General features: G+C 38.6%; 1 protein-coding gene across 1 annotated transcript in view; it reads right to left on the reverse strand.

Moving 5' to 3' along the window:
- agbl4 (AGBL carboxypeptidase 4) overlaps positions 1-16045 on the reverse strand; it is a 268727-nt gene that overhangs the window by 119055 nt on the left and 133627 nt on the right. Inside the window, exon 5 of the mRNA XM_067512201.1 lies at positions 2885-3101. Coding sequence (XP_067368302.1) covers positions 2885-3101 — 217 coding nt within the window. The remainder of the gene's footprint in view (positions 1-2884; positions 3102-16045) is intronic.

Genomic DNA, 16045 nt, shown 5'->3' on the forward strand with positions numbered 1-16045 from the left:
TGCAGAAAGTGAAAGTGAAGACCTTGAGAATTGGGAGCCTGATCTGAAGCTGATATTAAACGCATCTTTGCCTCATCCTTTATTCAATCTTAAGAGAACTATTACAGCTCTCCTCTTTCTATAAAAGACAATTAAAAAACACCTGCCCTATAGGTCAGTAGAAACCCACTCACTCATTTTGAGAGAGGTGGAGGTTAAAATAAAGAAGAGACAACCTCTTTTACGGTGTCTGAACCTACCTGTGCAGGCTGGATAGGAGATATTTTGTTCAACGGAATACATTACAGAAAACAAATTAGTCAGCATGATAGAATAATGCCAGTGCAAATGGTCCTGGCTCTTATTTCCATCCTTAAGAGATAACTGTACCCATTAGAAGGTTAAAGCTGTTGTGGTGTCCCCGCAAAGGCTCTGCCTTGGAAATGGCAGCAATCCATCTTTAAACTTTGATGCAGCCAGAAAGCTCTTCTTATCCCTTCTCATCCCTTCCCCTCTGACCTGTGTGTGTGCGTGTGTGTGTGTGTGTAGTTGCATATGTGCATGAGATAGAGAGGAGGGGAGAGGATAACACCAAAAGCAGGAGAAGACAGAGAAAGAGATATGAGAGGGTGTGGCTGGGCTGCCTGCCACCCAGGCCCTGAGAACATAAAAAGGAAGATACGACCATAAAGCTTCTCTATGCCTATGAATACTAATACTGACTCCGTGAGGCAAACCAACCAAGTCTGTCCTCTCTCTGTCCCCCCTCTGTCTTCTTAGGAGAAATGATGTGGCTTAAAAATAAGCAGAAAATACTGTGCTGCACAGGCAGCTTTGTATAACTGTACATTTACATGTATCACAGTAGTACAGTTAGCAGAAATCTCATACTAACTCTAGCTAACTTGACTGTGATGTTTTCCTACTCCTATTAATTTGGCTGCCAAATGAGTACAGGTTGCATAAGAACTAACATCATCATTAGTATCCCTTAATTGTCCTGACTAACGCTGACTGAAAAGTAGAACAAGTCTATATTTCAGAGAAGTTGCTTTTATTGTGAAGAAGTCAGGAGAAATGTAATGAGTTTGTCTATTAAAAAAAGCGTTTTTGACAATTAACAGCCATCGGTTTTGCCAGAATACAGAAACAAGAGTAAAACAGCTGACATCGAAAGGATCACAATTCGGTATGTAACAACCAGCAATCCGTTATCAAAAGCCAAATAGGTCGTGATTGACCTGTATTTTATTTTACATCTGTTTTAATTAAGTTTCATTTCACCAGCAGGCATTTAAAAATGCCATTGCAACATTACTCTAAGTTTATAAACGCCAATCTATGTGCCACAGCACACTGGGTCAGCCCGGCTACAGAAAGTGTTGAGCCAATGCGCTGCATATAAAAGGCATCTTGTAGGGCCACAAAACCTCCAGAGAGCATCTATTTATGCCAATGAAAGCCACAATGCACACCAGTTATTGTGGCTCTACAGCATGGGATTCTTATGCACACACTGTAAAAAAAAATGGCGGCCAGCAACGCCATTCCAGTGCGTAAGTGTGCTTACGTATATTTGTATAAATAAGTGTGGTGTAACTGTTATGCCATGCCTTCACCAAAAGTGTTAAAGTACTGCTCATGCTATACCTTTTGTGTAGACACGTTATTAAAAAAGTACTGTACTGTACTGTACTTTGCTACAGTACTTGGTTTACTAACGCAAGCTGAAAGTCATGAATGTCAAATAGTACTACAGTACATTCTGTGAAGGACACAAACTCAATAGTCAGACGTTTAAGTATTTGCCAAACAAAATTACACTAAATATATTTCACTGTAAATTTGTTCTTCAGAAAGTACTAAGTGCACTTACTCAATTGTACCTAAAGTACATATACATAGAGTATTGAAGTTGATGACGATAACACTAAAAAGAAAGAAAGAAAGAAAGAGGAAACTTAACCAAATTCAAAAGCTGGGGTTTACAGCATAGGAGATGTCAGAAAACATTTTGAAAGAAATTTGTAGTTTTTATTTAATGTACTGACCTAGAGAAATCATAAATTGATTTGGATTTTTGGAAGCACTGAGAGCTTATTGGATTAAATCAATCACAGAAGCTCTAGCCAAACCCCAAGTCACGTCCAACTGTTTTTTTTCAACATGCGGTTAAGCACAACTTAAGTATTACAACTTTAAAAGGAAATAACAGTTCTTATTATTACTGAGTTAGTGCAGAAATTAGTTATGAAATATGCCCACATTTAAAATCTATAATACTCAATTTCATTTGTGTTGTTACTGTAGGTCATTAAATGGTCTATTTATAGAGATATGCTCTTGTGCCACGGTTTTAAATTTCAGAGTGCTTTCTGTAGTTTATGGTCAGGTGCTCGTTACAAATACTTTTTTCATGGTGCCCCCCTTGCAGCAAGCTTCCCCCTGACAAATGTTGGAGGACAGAAGAAAAAGTCGTAATCTCTCAAGCATTTCTAATGAGTTTTTCTCCTACAATTATTTGATAAGAGCAGACAAGACTGGAGGCAGTGTGTATGATACACTAGCTCCTACTGCTGAGGTGAGAGCTCTGCTGATTACACACAGAGACATTTAGTACACACACAAACATGCAACAGTGCACACACATACACACACACACACATTCTTACAGTTTGTCATCTCAGAGTGCAACAATCCTAATAATAACAACGTGAGAGGCTAAAGTTATAACCAGCAGGCACACCTAACTTAGCAATAGCACACACATATACACACACTCTAAACCATACAAACCTTCAGCTCATAATCTTGACAACTATTTGAGTTCTGTGCTCCAGATTTGTGTACCCCATGACAAACAAACTTTCTTCTCCACCTACTGACAGCGCACTGTCCAACTCACCACACTGAGTCCCAGTTGCTCCCTCTGCAGGTAGGGCAGGTTCCGGCACTCCAGGCTGGCCAGGTAGTGCTGCAGTCTGGAGTAGGTATAGGGGTAGCAGTAGGCAAACTGGTACACGTCGTCTTCTCGGTCGAAGCAGAAGGCAAAGGACATGACATAGTTGCGCCGGTGGTCCGGGCAGCGGTAATAGTACACATTTTTGGCAGGAAGCCTCTGCCTGCAAAAACATGAAAAACAAGACAAACATATTACAAAAAATTAGTGCTGCTGTTTGTAGGATATATCGTTTACATTTATATACTGATTAAATTCATATGCCGACATGAATTGAAAGATTTTGTTCAGCCAAAATCTAGGGGCCCCTCCCTAATTAGGGAACGTAGGCTATGCAATCTCTCATATATATATGACACAATCATTGCTCTGTTCCCCACATCGCATTTTTAAATGCTTTGGTTAGAATGGATTATGGGCAGCACAGAGTGGTTAGTGCTGCAATAAGGTTGTGGGTTTACGTCACCGATCGACCATGGCATTTCTGTGTGGAGTTTGCATGTACTCCCTGTGCTTGTGTGTGTTTCCTTCGGTTTCCTCCTACAGCTTAAAGACATGCATGTTAAGTCAATTGATGACTCCAAATTGCCTGTGGGTGTGAACGGTTGTGAAGATATGATGAACAATGAGAGCCCAGCAATATATGAAGAGAAAGGAAAAAGTGCAGAAGTGCTAAAGCAGACAAGGAAGAAGACGTACATAATTTATATAGAGAATTGAGAAATCATAACAGTAAGGTTGCATCAACTTGTCAGTATGCTTTCTTCCATAGGTGTTGAGTTCTCCTGGCAAACAAGCAGGAAAGAGGTGGATATCACCCGAGAGACGGAGGTTTTTAACTCACAATGGGAAACAAACAAACTAAATATAATTTGTTTGTTCACTTTATATGTACATAATTTATCCTATAATATATATTAAAAGAAAGATGTGAAATGACAAAAACAGAACCTTTTTTTGATGATTATACGCCACTTTCAGATTCTCATTCTCAATAATTTGTCATAAAACACAACAGTTTCCAATTATTATTTAACGTAAACCCAAGCAAAGCACAAAGCAATCAAAATTTTACTGACAAATATATATTAAAAACAATAAAATGTATTCCCAGAGTGTGGTATATTTGGCAAAATCTCTTAACAATATCAGCTACCAAATCTCAGTCCTTCAGAAATGCTTTAACTTCATTCTCAAGGATGTTAAGCATTTACAGTAATTAGATTATTTTGTTTTCTGGCAAAAGATAGTAAATTTTGTTTCTGTTTAAAATTAAAAGAGCCAACAACTGAAAAAGAAAAGGATGAAATGATGGAACAGCAGATAAATTCACTCTTTTGCACAAAACTCTAAGCTCAGTGCCAGTGCTGAGGAGTCAACAAAAGGATGCTAACAGTTTGCTTGTTTCTGCTGCTAATTTCAATGCATTATTCCACAAATCAGAGGAGATCACATTTTGACCTCTGCTTCTAATTTACTGATTAACAGGAGAATTACAGCTTATGTGTATTACATGTGACCCACTGTGGTTTTCAGCGTTGCAGTGTAAATGGCAGCACTTTCCTTTCCAATAAACAGAATTTTGATTATAAGGACTAAGACAGTAATGTATTATAATGTTCATGTGTAATTTAGAATAACAGTTTCAGTGGCCAAAAATCAGTAGATTGCATTTTTGTTTATGTTTACTGTCTATGAGCTTAGAACCTGACTTTCATGTTTCATTCAGTATGTCCCAAGTTGTAAGTGTGTGAGCAGTTTAGAGTAAATAAATGGAGTGAAAAATGGAAAATCTGTGTATCATTTTGTCTTACACTCTGTCTGGTTGAGAGTGTGGTATTTGTGATATGTTGAGTCTTTAGCACTGTGTCCTCCATGATGGGTGTTGTGGTTGTGTAGTTTCCTGGGTTTTGTGCTGCATGTTGTGTGTTGCATGCTGTACCAATAAATAAAGCTGACTGATCCATGCACTTTGAGGACAATTGATCAGTACAGGACAGTACTGCTTCAGTCTACAGAACTTCTCTGCTTACTCAACGTTTTCTTTTCACACTCTTCATCTGTCTGTCTTTGTCTTCCGCTCTTTACCAGCTTAGCGCTCACCACAGAGACATGGTGAGAAGGATGTTGTATGCATGGAAGTGACATTGTTTGCCTCCTTTCTCTCTTCCTTTTCTCCTCCTCCTCCCCTTTTTTGTGTCTTTCTCAAAATCTCCCTTGTCTTGTCCTGTCACTCACTTACTCCACCTTGGCAGTTTACGGGAGGAAGACCAAGCATGGAGAACAACAGTGCTGCCACAGCAACTCTGGCACATGCTCTGAGGGAGAAGGATAAAAGGAAGAAGTAGATGAGAACGATGAATGATTGGTGGGTTTGGGGTGTTGGGAGAAAGGTGGAATAAGGCGATAAGGAGAAGATGAGAGAGCACAGCGATGGCAGATCTGGGCCTGATACGGGGATACACAGGAAGGGGTGGTGGCTAACGGCATAGCAGCTGAATGATGGTGAGGCTAGTGAGCCAGCCTCACTGGCAGCAGATCAGATGAAGATGTTATCGAACCTGATAATCAACAAACAGGACAGACTGTTCTGCGCTAACTCTGGCAGAGTGAACTTCTCTTTTTGTCTCACCCCTAAAGTCAGAGGACAGGAAGGAGACACAGGAGAGTTTAATGTGTTTGCTCAGACACCTAATGCATCAGGTTTCAAAAATGGACTTGCATAGAAATGCATAGTGAACTCACTCACATGCATTTTCAAATGCTTGAAGATGTCCCTGCAGGCACCTAATAAAACAAAAAGCTAAATCTCTTGGCCACTCGAAGACAGAGGGGGTGAAGAGAGAGAAAGGCGGGGCTGATGATTCCTTCAGATGAGGAGAAAGGAGGATTTACGTATCTGCATGTGGCTATCTCAGCAGAATACTAATGTAGGCAGTGGCTAGCTATACAATGCATTGCCTGACCACTGGAGCCAGCTCCCAAGTCTTACAGCCTGTACAACTGGACATAGAAATTGAAGAAAGAATTGTTAATATTTTCATATTTTTCCACCAATGGAAAATGAATATGAGTCCCAGTACATGTGTGCACCCACACACACACTCACACCCACTCACACCCACATTCACACACACACGCACACAATCCCAATCGCAATCCCTCCAAGGTTAATTAAAATAAGATGACACCTCACCTTTTTAAATATTTCCCTGTATGGTTCTAGCTGTCCATACAATCCCATTTCTATTTGGTTCGCCTTCACCTTTTTTCCCTACTGGGCAGTGTGTGACCTTGCCGGAGAGTGGAAAAGTCCTGGCTATTGATTTTAATTACTGCAGCTTGTCCCATCACAACATTATAGTTATAAGCTAGAGAAAATAGCTCAGTGACTTCTTGTGCAAAGAGACTGCATGGAAGGCCTGAACTACAAGCTAAGGAAGAAACTGTACCTGGTCAGCTACCACTGTCAGGCACACAAATATAAAATGCACAAAATCTTCAGCACATGCACACTAACGCACAGTCCCTTTGGATTTTATCTAAGCGGTGGCTGCTCCTGCTCGGCAGCTGGCAATTTGTTTTATCTAAACGGTACCTCCCTGTGCCTCTCCCCTGCCCATCTCTGGACGTGGTACAGTGCCGTCGTTCCCAAACAGAATTATCACTGCGTGGGATGAGGAAAAAATGGAGAAGCTTCCCCCAGATGATAACACACTCACACGTGGTTTTACAATTCAGTGAGGCAGAGAAACACACATAAACACAAATATGCAAAGAGTCGCAGGCTGAGACAATGCAGTAAACTTAAACTGCATGTGAGCTACATCAAGGTCATTCCTTTGACATTGAGCTGTGGGACAAGTTAACTTCCAGCGCATCTCATTACAGTATTACAGAATAAAGAGAAAGAAGTAGAGCAAAGAGCAACAAACACACAAGACACTAGGCAAAGACAGAGAGAAGTCCTAGAAACAAAAAAAAAAGGGGGAGAATGACAAGGGAGATGGTTTCATAGAGCTAGCAGGCAGCCTTTAGCAAGTTGTCACTTGGCTTGCCTGGGCTTTTCTTCTTCTGATCCATTGGTAGCTACAAATTCCCGCTCTGATTTTGATGGTGCAAGCATGTCTATGAAGTTTCAAGATGAAGGCTTATAAAATGCTAGCTTTCATAAAGGCGACATCTCGTCTATATTTTCAAATCAATCAAGCGTAGAGGACATGCCAATCACTGCTCCACGGAGCACACTCACAGACAAAGGCAAAAATATACAGGACAAAACTCACAAGGCCTGGGTGCACACACTCTAATCCACTCCCTTTTATTTTCTGTCTCACTGTTGTCTCTTTCAGCTTGTCAAGCGTTCACCCTGTCAACTGTTAGCAAGGTTAAATGTCTTCCAATATGCCCATACAGCTGTCAAGCTCCACGGATCCCTACCAGCTCATTTAAAGCAAATAGTTAGTCCGTTTGGCAAACATTTCACATTGAATGACATATTTCTTTACTACCTCTGTGCTACTACACCAATAATTGAAGAGGCAATACTTCTTGGCACTCTAAAATGATGCCAGATGTTAGACCGGCTCATTGTTTTTAAAACACGGCCGTGTTCTTGTTTTGCATAATAACTCAAGCAGAAAACAGCCTCTGAATCATCTAAAGACTGTCAACTGTGTGGGTATGTATATTCATGTGTGAGGACGTGACTACATGTGCATGTATGCATGTGTATAAGCAGAAGAGCATATATATTCTTGAAGCATCCATCTGTCTTTTTTAGATGCAAATCAAGTTTCAACAAAGCTTTCTGGAGACACTGTTACTAGGCAACCTGTGCTTGCATTGTAATTTGGTTGGTCTGCTGTATATTGTATGTGGTGGTACAGTATTTTTAATAAACTACACCTTCATGAGAATGTGTTTATCGAGTGTGACTACCTTACACAAGAGAGAATTGGATTAAAGTCATCTGCTCAAGTGTGGTAGTGCTAAAGAGCTATTTCATGTATTTCTTTTTTTACAGATATAAATCAGACTTTTATGCAGAAGTATACAGTATGTACCTTGTATATATATATATATATATATATATATATATATATATATATATATATATATATATATATATATATATATATATAAAATTATATATATAATTATAGACTTTCCTCTAACAGAAGAGGTGAAAGCTGCGTGGCCTCTATGGGTGCTTCTCAGTTCAGAATTGGCCTTGTGAAGGGGCCCTAGCATGACCGAATAAAGAAACCCTCCCCTGAGAATCAGAATACTTTTACACTGATGCCTGCTACAGACATTGTAAACACCTACGGTCTCAGTCAGCTATGATATTCAGATATTACTGCTAAATTTGTTTAGTAAAATTTATCACAGGGTTTGCAGTTTGTAGACCCCAATCTTATTAAAGCTGTGTTAGTGAAATCAAATCAGTCAATATCAGATCACACATACACCTGAGTTCAGATTATATTTTATAGGATATAAAATGTGAAGCTATTTTCATAAAAACCTGAAAGCAGTAATAAATCTTGTGAATCTCATCTAAACCAAACACATTTGTGTTTATAGGAGTAAACCAGTCTGTTGGGCTGTGTGTTTCCCTCCTCCAGTATTTCATTTTGTTTTAATGTCACCCTATAGGCTACTTTTTTACATTTAGTAAAAACAGGCAGAAATGTCCTCTGTTTCTCTGCAATGGTATTTTTTAGACTTTCTAGCGTTTAGGAAAAAAAATTAATGTATTGAACTGCTCAGAATAAGAGAATAAAGTGCATTTGTATCATGTAAATATCTGCGAAGTAATATTTGTTTCACCTTTAATCTGATGGATGCCCAACAGTTATACATTCACATAAAGTGTTTATCACTCCTAGGGTGCCACTCAGATAGGTTTTGGAGAATTTAGAGAAGCTGCAATAACAAATGTACCCTGAATACTCAAAAATATACAAATTGTCATTGTCATTGAGTGTCAAGTTTTGTCTTTTTTCACATCTTAAACTTTTAGCCTGATTACTTCTTGAGGAAATCTGATTTAAGATGCTCCTTTGAGTGTTTTAATCCCAATTGCACAATATAATTTGGTACTTTAGTATTTCTATAATATGTGCAGATAAGTAAAGTAAACTGCAGGTTGGTTTTAAAGTTCTTTTACAATGAAGAGTAATATTACTTCACTAGTGGGCATTGTGACAGTGCCTGGACAGACCAGTAGAGGGCCTCACTTTTAAGGGAGTGGTAAACATTTGAGGTTGTCTAAATTTACTCTAACACAGCACAGTATGAACAGTTACAAGTCTGTTCTGTGAGGTGAATCTTCTTTCTTATAAGAAAATTACAGGGGGAGAAATGTGACTCTTGGGGAGGAAAACACCTGCCGCATATTGCACTTTGTGTGTGAAAGGATTGAAAAGTTCCAAATTTACCTGAATATTAAAAGGTACTACATTCACATGTGTAAAAATAGATAATGTTTTATTTTATAAGAAAATGTAAGGCCAACTCAAGCCTCAACTAAAAAAGTAAAAGATGGTCTGTATCTATATCCCAGAGGGTTCTCGACTAGATTGAGCATGCTGGGTCTGTTAGTAGCAAGATCTCCTGGGTCTTGTGGGGCAGCAGGGCAATTAGCATAAAGCAGATGATCACTGTGCCCTCGCCACTGTGGCGCCACTAGTCCCCTATGGGGTAAAAGGGCAGGTGCACATTTGTCTGGAATAATGGGGATATGAAAAAAAAAAAACACACACACAAGCAACCATTTTAAAAATTAAATACACACACATGCACACACACCCATACATAACTAAATGATGATGTCAGCATTAGGCCCCTGGTGAGTGGTGGTGTGTGAGCTAGTGGGAGTGGGAGGAGTGGGCTTGTCTGCATGTGTGTGTTTGAGAAACAAGAGAGAAAAGACTGGCCGCCTATAATTGTGTGATGCAGCATTTCCCAGAGTGCAACATTATACTCTCATCACATTATCTGTGTGTGTGTGTGTGTGTGTGTGTGTGTGTGTGTGTGTGTGTGTGATTAAGCGTGTAGACGAAATAGACTGGCGCCAGACTAAGTCATAATAATAATGTTCCAAGAGACCAGACACATGGACAGACAAAGACAACAGATACCAACCAACTACACACTGATTACCAAGATACATGATGTACGTACTGCATGTGTGAAACACAGGGGCAGTGATTATGTATGTGATTGTGTAGTGGCTGTAACTGCTATATGTAATCATAAGTAATGTGTTCTATACAACAGCACCAGGCTTCATTTACTTTTTGTTCTTTTTTCTGTTTCTTTGTTTTTTCTTATTCAATATCACTTTGTTTTATTTTATTTAATAAAAAAAAACGAATTAATTACATTTTCCAAAACCAGCATGTATTTCAATTTCAATTATGTTTATATGAAATATGAAATCTCTCTTGCTTTCATATGGTGGAATTTAAGTTTTAATCATCCAAGTATATGACTTGTTTTAGCCAATAAAAGTATAAAAGCAGATAAAGTCATCACTTTATACAGTATATGACTGAAGATGTGAGAACACCCTCTGATCTCACACTGAGTCAAGCCAGTAACAATGGGACAAGTGATCGAAGATCAAGCCTCAGCATCACTGCTCCTGTGTCTGTGTGTGTGTGTGTTTCTGAACGTGTGTGTGTAATAAGGTCATACAGAGAGATGAGATCATTTTCTCTGGAAATATACTCAGTGAAAGGCAATGCAACACATATGACACATTCTGAAATCACTTTTTTATTAAATTCCGCAAAGAGATGAGCTCACTTTCTGTAGTCCTGATCACAATGACTTGCTATTGCTTAAAGCTTAAATAATGCAATAACAGTTTTGCTGATTTTACAGAAATGCTTCATTTGCCCACCTTTGGCTAGAGAGTATTTGTTAGTAGTGATTATGTTGTTGTTGTTGTTATTTTTATAATTATTATTTTTATTCTTGGTTTTTACCACATTGCATACAAGGTGCAAGGGTTCAATGGTAATTTAAATCTATTTTTTAATTTGTTTACAGTAGATAAGTTAAGCTGATACTTATGAATTTTTAAGTACTTGAAGTTGAACATGCTGATTGATGTGTGGAGTATAAAGAACAAAAGAGATGTGTAAATGTTCAAATGTGTTGGGTCTGTACTTATAAAATAAAATACAATATTGTGATGTATTTTATGCAATGATGTCATTGCATCAGTCCTCGGGGAAGAGAAGAAGGTTAGCTTTTGGGCACATCTTGGATCGTATACATTTATAATACTCATTTTACTCATATTACTTATTTTGTAAAACTTTTAATCATCATTTGGATAATAAAGTTAAATTTTCTCTTCTCTTCTTCCTTAGGATCATGCAAAACACGCTTTGAGATATTTCAACACTGATAAGAGACAGAACTGTGAATTAAACGTCTCCCATTAAGGCAGACAACTAAGATGCTCACATATTAATGCAATTAATGCAGCTAAAACTCAAAACACAGAAAAACAATTTTTCTTTAAGTGCCTTGAGATGACTTGTTGTGAATTGACACCAAAGAGATCAATTTGAATGACACTGAAATTAAATTCAGTTGCTTTTTTTCTTTTTAAGACAGTGGCTTACGACATGTTAAGACACTTTAACTGCAAGCTAGGTTTCATAATACATTGTCTAAGCATACATAATAAGTAAAAGTGAAGAGCTGTAGCTGTAGAACCTAAAAGAATAATTTCTGAATTGACAATTGTTTCTGAATCAATATGTGATGCAAAGAATCAGGTCATATCAAACTGTAAAAAATGTAATCAAGTTTAAGGATGTGAAAGGTTTAACATTTTTTCCTTCAAAAAACGGGAAGAATTAATGACTGATACCTTTCATTAACAGCCTGGCACATGAAGTAAATTTGAGGTCACTCTTACAGGATCATTGCAATTGCACTCATCTAAAATCTCTTGCATCCCTCTATCCCTCAGGTCCTGGCACAGAGACACCAGTCTGTCTGCTCACATTTCTCTTGGCATGATGGTGGCAGCTGGGGGCCTGGCTGCCCTGTCTGCATTCATACTCTCTGGTATATCACACACACGCATCTTTATATATATGTGTGTACACATACAGGGCAGCCACACATATACATACATACACACACACAAACACTCCAAACCCTCATAGCTTGCAGCCGGACTGGTGTCACCATTCATGTGCCAGGGGTAGCAGGACCCACAGGGAGGGGAGGGCTGGAGGGAAGGACTAAGGAGAGGGAATGGGTGAAAGGAGGGAAGCTCAGGCTCCCAGATAGCCAGATGCTGCCAATTAACTTCTCTGACTGTCACAGGGTTTTAGGGAGCAGAGACTGGCACATGTACCATCTTCTCTTCTCTTCTAACCTTGAATCACACAGGTGTGCAGAGGTACATCTCAGTGTGCAGTGTGTATCGACACACACGTCTGCAAACACAGAGACAGCTGTACACAAGTGACTGTGGACTCCTTTATGCTTTTATGACCCTTGGATAAAAGCCTTTCTCCTCTCTCTCTCTTTCACTCACTCACTGTATATATACTGTGTGTGTATTTATGTGTGTGTATTTGGCTTTGTGTGCACATGCTGTCAGGCTGTGTTGGTGATTATACAAGACAGAAGGAATTACAGGCTATTACAGACAAAAAGCCTGTGGCTGCAGCAGCCAAGCTGTACTGCCCTTAAAGGCTTACAGCTCTAAAAAAGCCAACCTATTATTCCTGCCACACCACATAGCTGTCTGCTGAACATCTAAGATATAAAAATAAAAAACAGCATGATTCTACGCTGATGTAATACTTTTTTATATTTTGTATTTTATAGTTTCATTTTAAAACAAGGTAGTACACGTTTGAACAACAACAAAAAAAAAGAAGGAAACCGGGCGTGCCATTGCCCACAGGACATGAAACTAGTCATTCACAGTAGAAGGAATTACACAACAAATTTAAAAACATACAAGGACAAAAAATAAAAAATGTAGTCTGATTTTTTCTTTTTCTTTTCTCACCTCGAGATTTTCCTCTGCATTTTATCCATTGCCAATGTTGTCATGTATACAAATGACTGTAAACAATGTTACAGCTGCTTTTAAATACTATGCTTTTACTGCCACATATTTCAATGATTTTCTGTGCAGGAAAGGTGCTTCAAAATGTCAAAAGTATTAGTTTAACAAATGGTGATGATTATGTACCATAAAAATGTTTAAGGCTAAAACATGTGGTTAGGCTTTTCCAAACGGACAGTTTCCTCAGTTGGAGCAACAACAGTTAGAGTGAATTTGAGTCAGTTTATTCCACAGAAAAGCAAAACATCTTGTCTGCTTTGACTGAATTAAAACTTTGTACTTATAGCCATTATGTCTGAACAAAATGTGTCACAAATAGCTCTGAGATGTTCAGCAACAACATTTACTCTTAACCGACAGGATACTGAATGAAGAACCTGTCAGCCTAACTTTTGTGGCTCCAGAGTGTCTGTACATTTAGAAAATCGTTTTGTTTCCACAAAGTTAATTCTATAAAATTCAATATCTGGCATGGCTAAACAAATAAAAACAACTCTCAAGACACAAAAGTAAAAAAGACAGAGTCTAACTGCTCATAGGAAGAGGAGGGATGTGCAGCCATGTCTGAAACATTTGTCAATATGAGGTTCACAATCTGACAGAAGATAAATATTCTGTTCATGAAAGTATCTCTGGAATCTTGTGAAAGTAGTTCATCTCATGCAAACTTCAACTTTCGATTCCTCACTACAGCAAACAATAGTTAAGTTAGGCATAAATTAATTAGGTAACCAGTCAAAAAAATTAATAAATAACAATGGCGTCATCATTCTCAGTGCACACACACACACACACACACACACACACACACACACACACACACACACACACACACACACACACACACAGCAGGGTCCATCAGATGAGTCTGTTCCCTCACTGTTCTGAGTGACAGATGACTTGTCACAGAGCTAAACAGGAGAATATTTTACTGCAGATTGGAATAGGAAGAAAGGGAGAGGTAGATAAGGAATTGAGAAAGAGAGAGAAACAGCTACATCATTCAAAATGGTGGCGATTTCAAAACGACATTTACATGCACATACATGTTCAAAAGATCATTCTATAGTCTCTGTCTTTGTGGTCTCACCTGCTCTCTCTGTTTCACACATATGCTAAAGTACACACACACGTAGATAATCAGAATCAGGACATGAGAAAAGCTGAGAGGCTGGATCAATGTTGGGCTCTGGTGATTAGCTGTAATTGAGGAAAAAGAACTATGGGAACAAAGAAACATTATGACCTTTTCCGTGTCTGCACACACCATGCACTAATAAGAAACATTCACATCATATCATACTGACTGGGATTGTCTAACTACATCAAAAGCACCTTCTCATAAGAACAGTATGCAAATGGATGGCAAAGAGAGAAAAAACAATCCCTGTAGATAATTGACTAGCTTTGCAATGTTTTTGTGTGTGAATGGCAATTTCCACTCTCCTGTCGAGAGTGTGCTGATTATTCTATCAGACAAAAAGAGGTCTGTGTGTGATGAAAAGATTGGCAGTGTTTCACATCTGCAGTGCTATGGAATGGCCTGTCTCTCTTTCTGTCTCTGAGGTGCTCTTATATCGCTTTCTTTTTACATCCTGTCTTTCTAGCCCTCTCTCTGCATGTTGGTTTCTGACTGAGTCAAACACCACTTGTCAGGACAGAGAGCTGTTTGGACTGACATAGATAAGAACAGACAAACTAGACATTTATATGTTATTTCTCACTGCAGCTGGACTGGGGGAAAACACGATGATGTACAAGGGACGTGTGGAGTTGAGCTGGTAGTGTAATGTGACAGAATTACTAATGTACGTATAAGGTTTAAAAACGTAAGTACATTTCAGGTTTGCCCATTTTATTTACACTTTATATTATAGCATGTGATTTACTGTGTAATTGTGTATGAATTACTGTAGGTACTAATACAATGACTTTCCTACTGGTAAAGTACATACAAAATAGGGAAAAATGATTTAATACTGATACTGTATACTAAAGATCATTATTAACCTCAGATCAGATCTGGGCAGTTGACATTTAAGCAGGAATATTTAGGTTTTTTTGTTCACAATTAATCACAAAAACTACCTGGTTTGGGGATCATACTCTTGTCTATGCAGGAAAGTGTGTTGCTATAATTTATTTTGTATTTTTACCTCCACTTTGTTGTTTTTCTAGACGACAGCAAAAGCAACTTCAGAAATACATCACTTTTTTCCTAAAAATATGAGAGATCTATAAACTGTGATATTACCTACATTTTCACCATCCAATTGTCACATCTGTATAAGTAATTTGCAAGGACCCAAGTAAGGAGACGGCAAGGAGGTACAAAGAAAAAGGGTATTTATTATAAAGAATTTCGAAGGGTGAACACAACTAAAAATCACTCCTTGAGGAGGGTAAAGAACTTCCTGAACAAAAACAAAAACAACAAATCCAAACGGTAAACTTAAATACCCAAAAGGGGACGAGAACTTAGACTGGGGACTGTGCCAGGGGAGCAACGAAAACAGACTATACACGTACAGGGAAAAGGACAGACAGGACAGCTACTCAACCAACAGGGTGCACACATACAAGACAGACAGGACACGACTAGACAGAACCAATGTAGGGTACACCCAGGGGACAGACAAAAGCGTAACTAATATTAACACACAGGTAAAGAGATAAATTAAACAGGGACAAAAGAACAGAACTAAACAGTAACAGACAGACGGGAATAAATCATAATCAAACTAAACTTGAGGCAGAGGGTAATTAACAGGAGTAACTAATACAGGGAGCAGGATAAAATCAAATGGGTGGAGGATAAACTAAGGGCAAAAACGTAACAAAGGAGTAACCAAACCAGAGACTAAAACTTGACAGAGTCCAAAAACAAGGAACAAGCAGAGCACGGAGGTGAGTGTCCAAACGGGAAAGCTCCAGGAGCGCGAGCAGAATACAACGGGTACAGAATACAAATGAAGTGGACGAGAACA

This window comes from Channa argus, chromosome 8, assembly GCF_033026475.1.
Source record: "Channa argus isolate prfri chromosome 8, Channa argus male v1.0, whole genome shotgun sequence".
In the NCBI taxonomy this organism is placed as follows: Eukaryota; Metazoa; Chordata; class Actinopteri; order Anabantiformes; family Channidae; genus Channa; species Channa argus.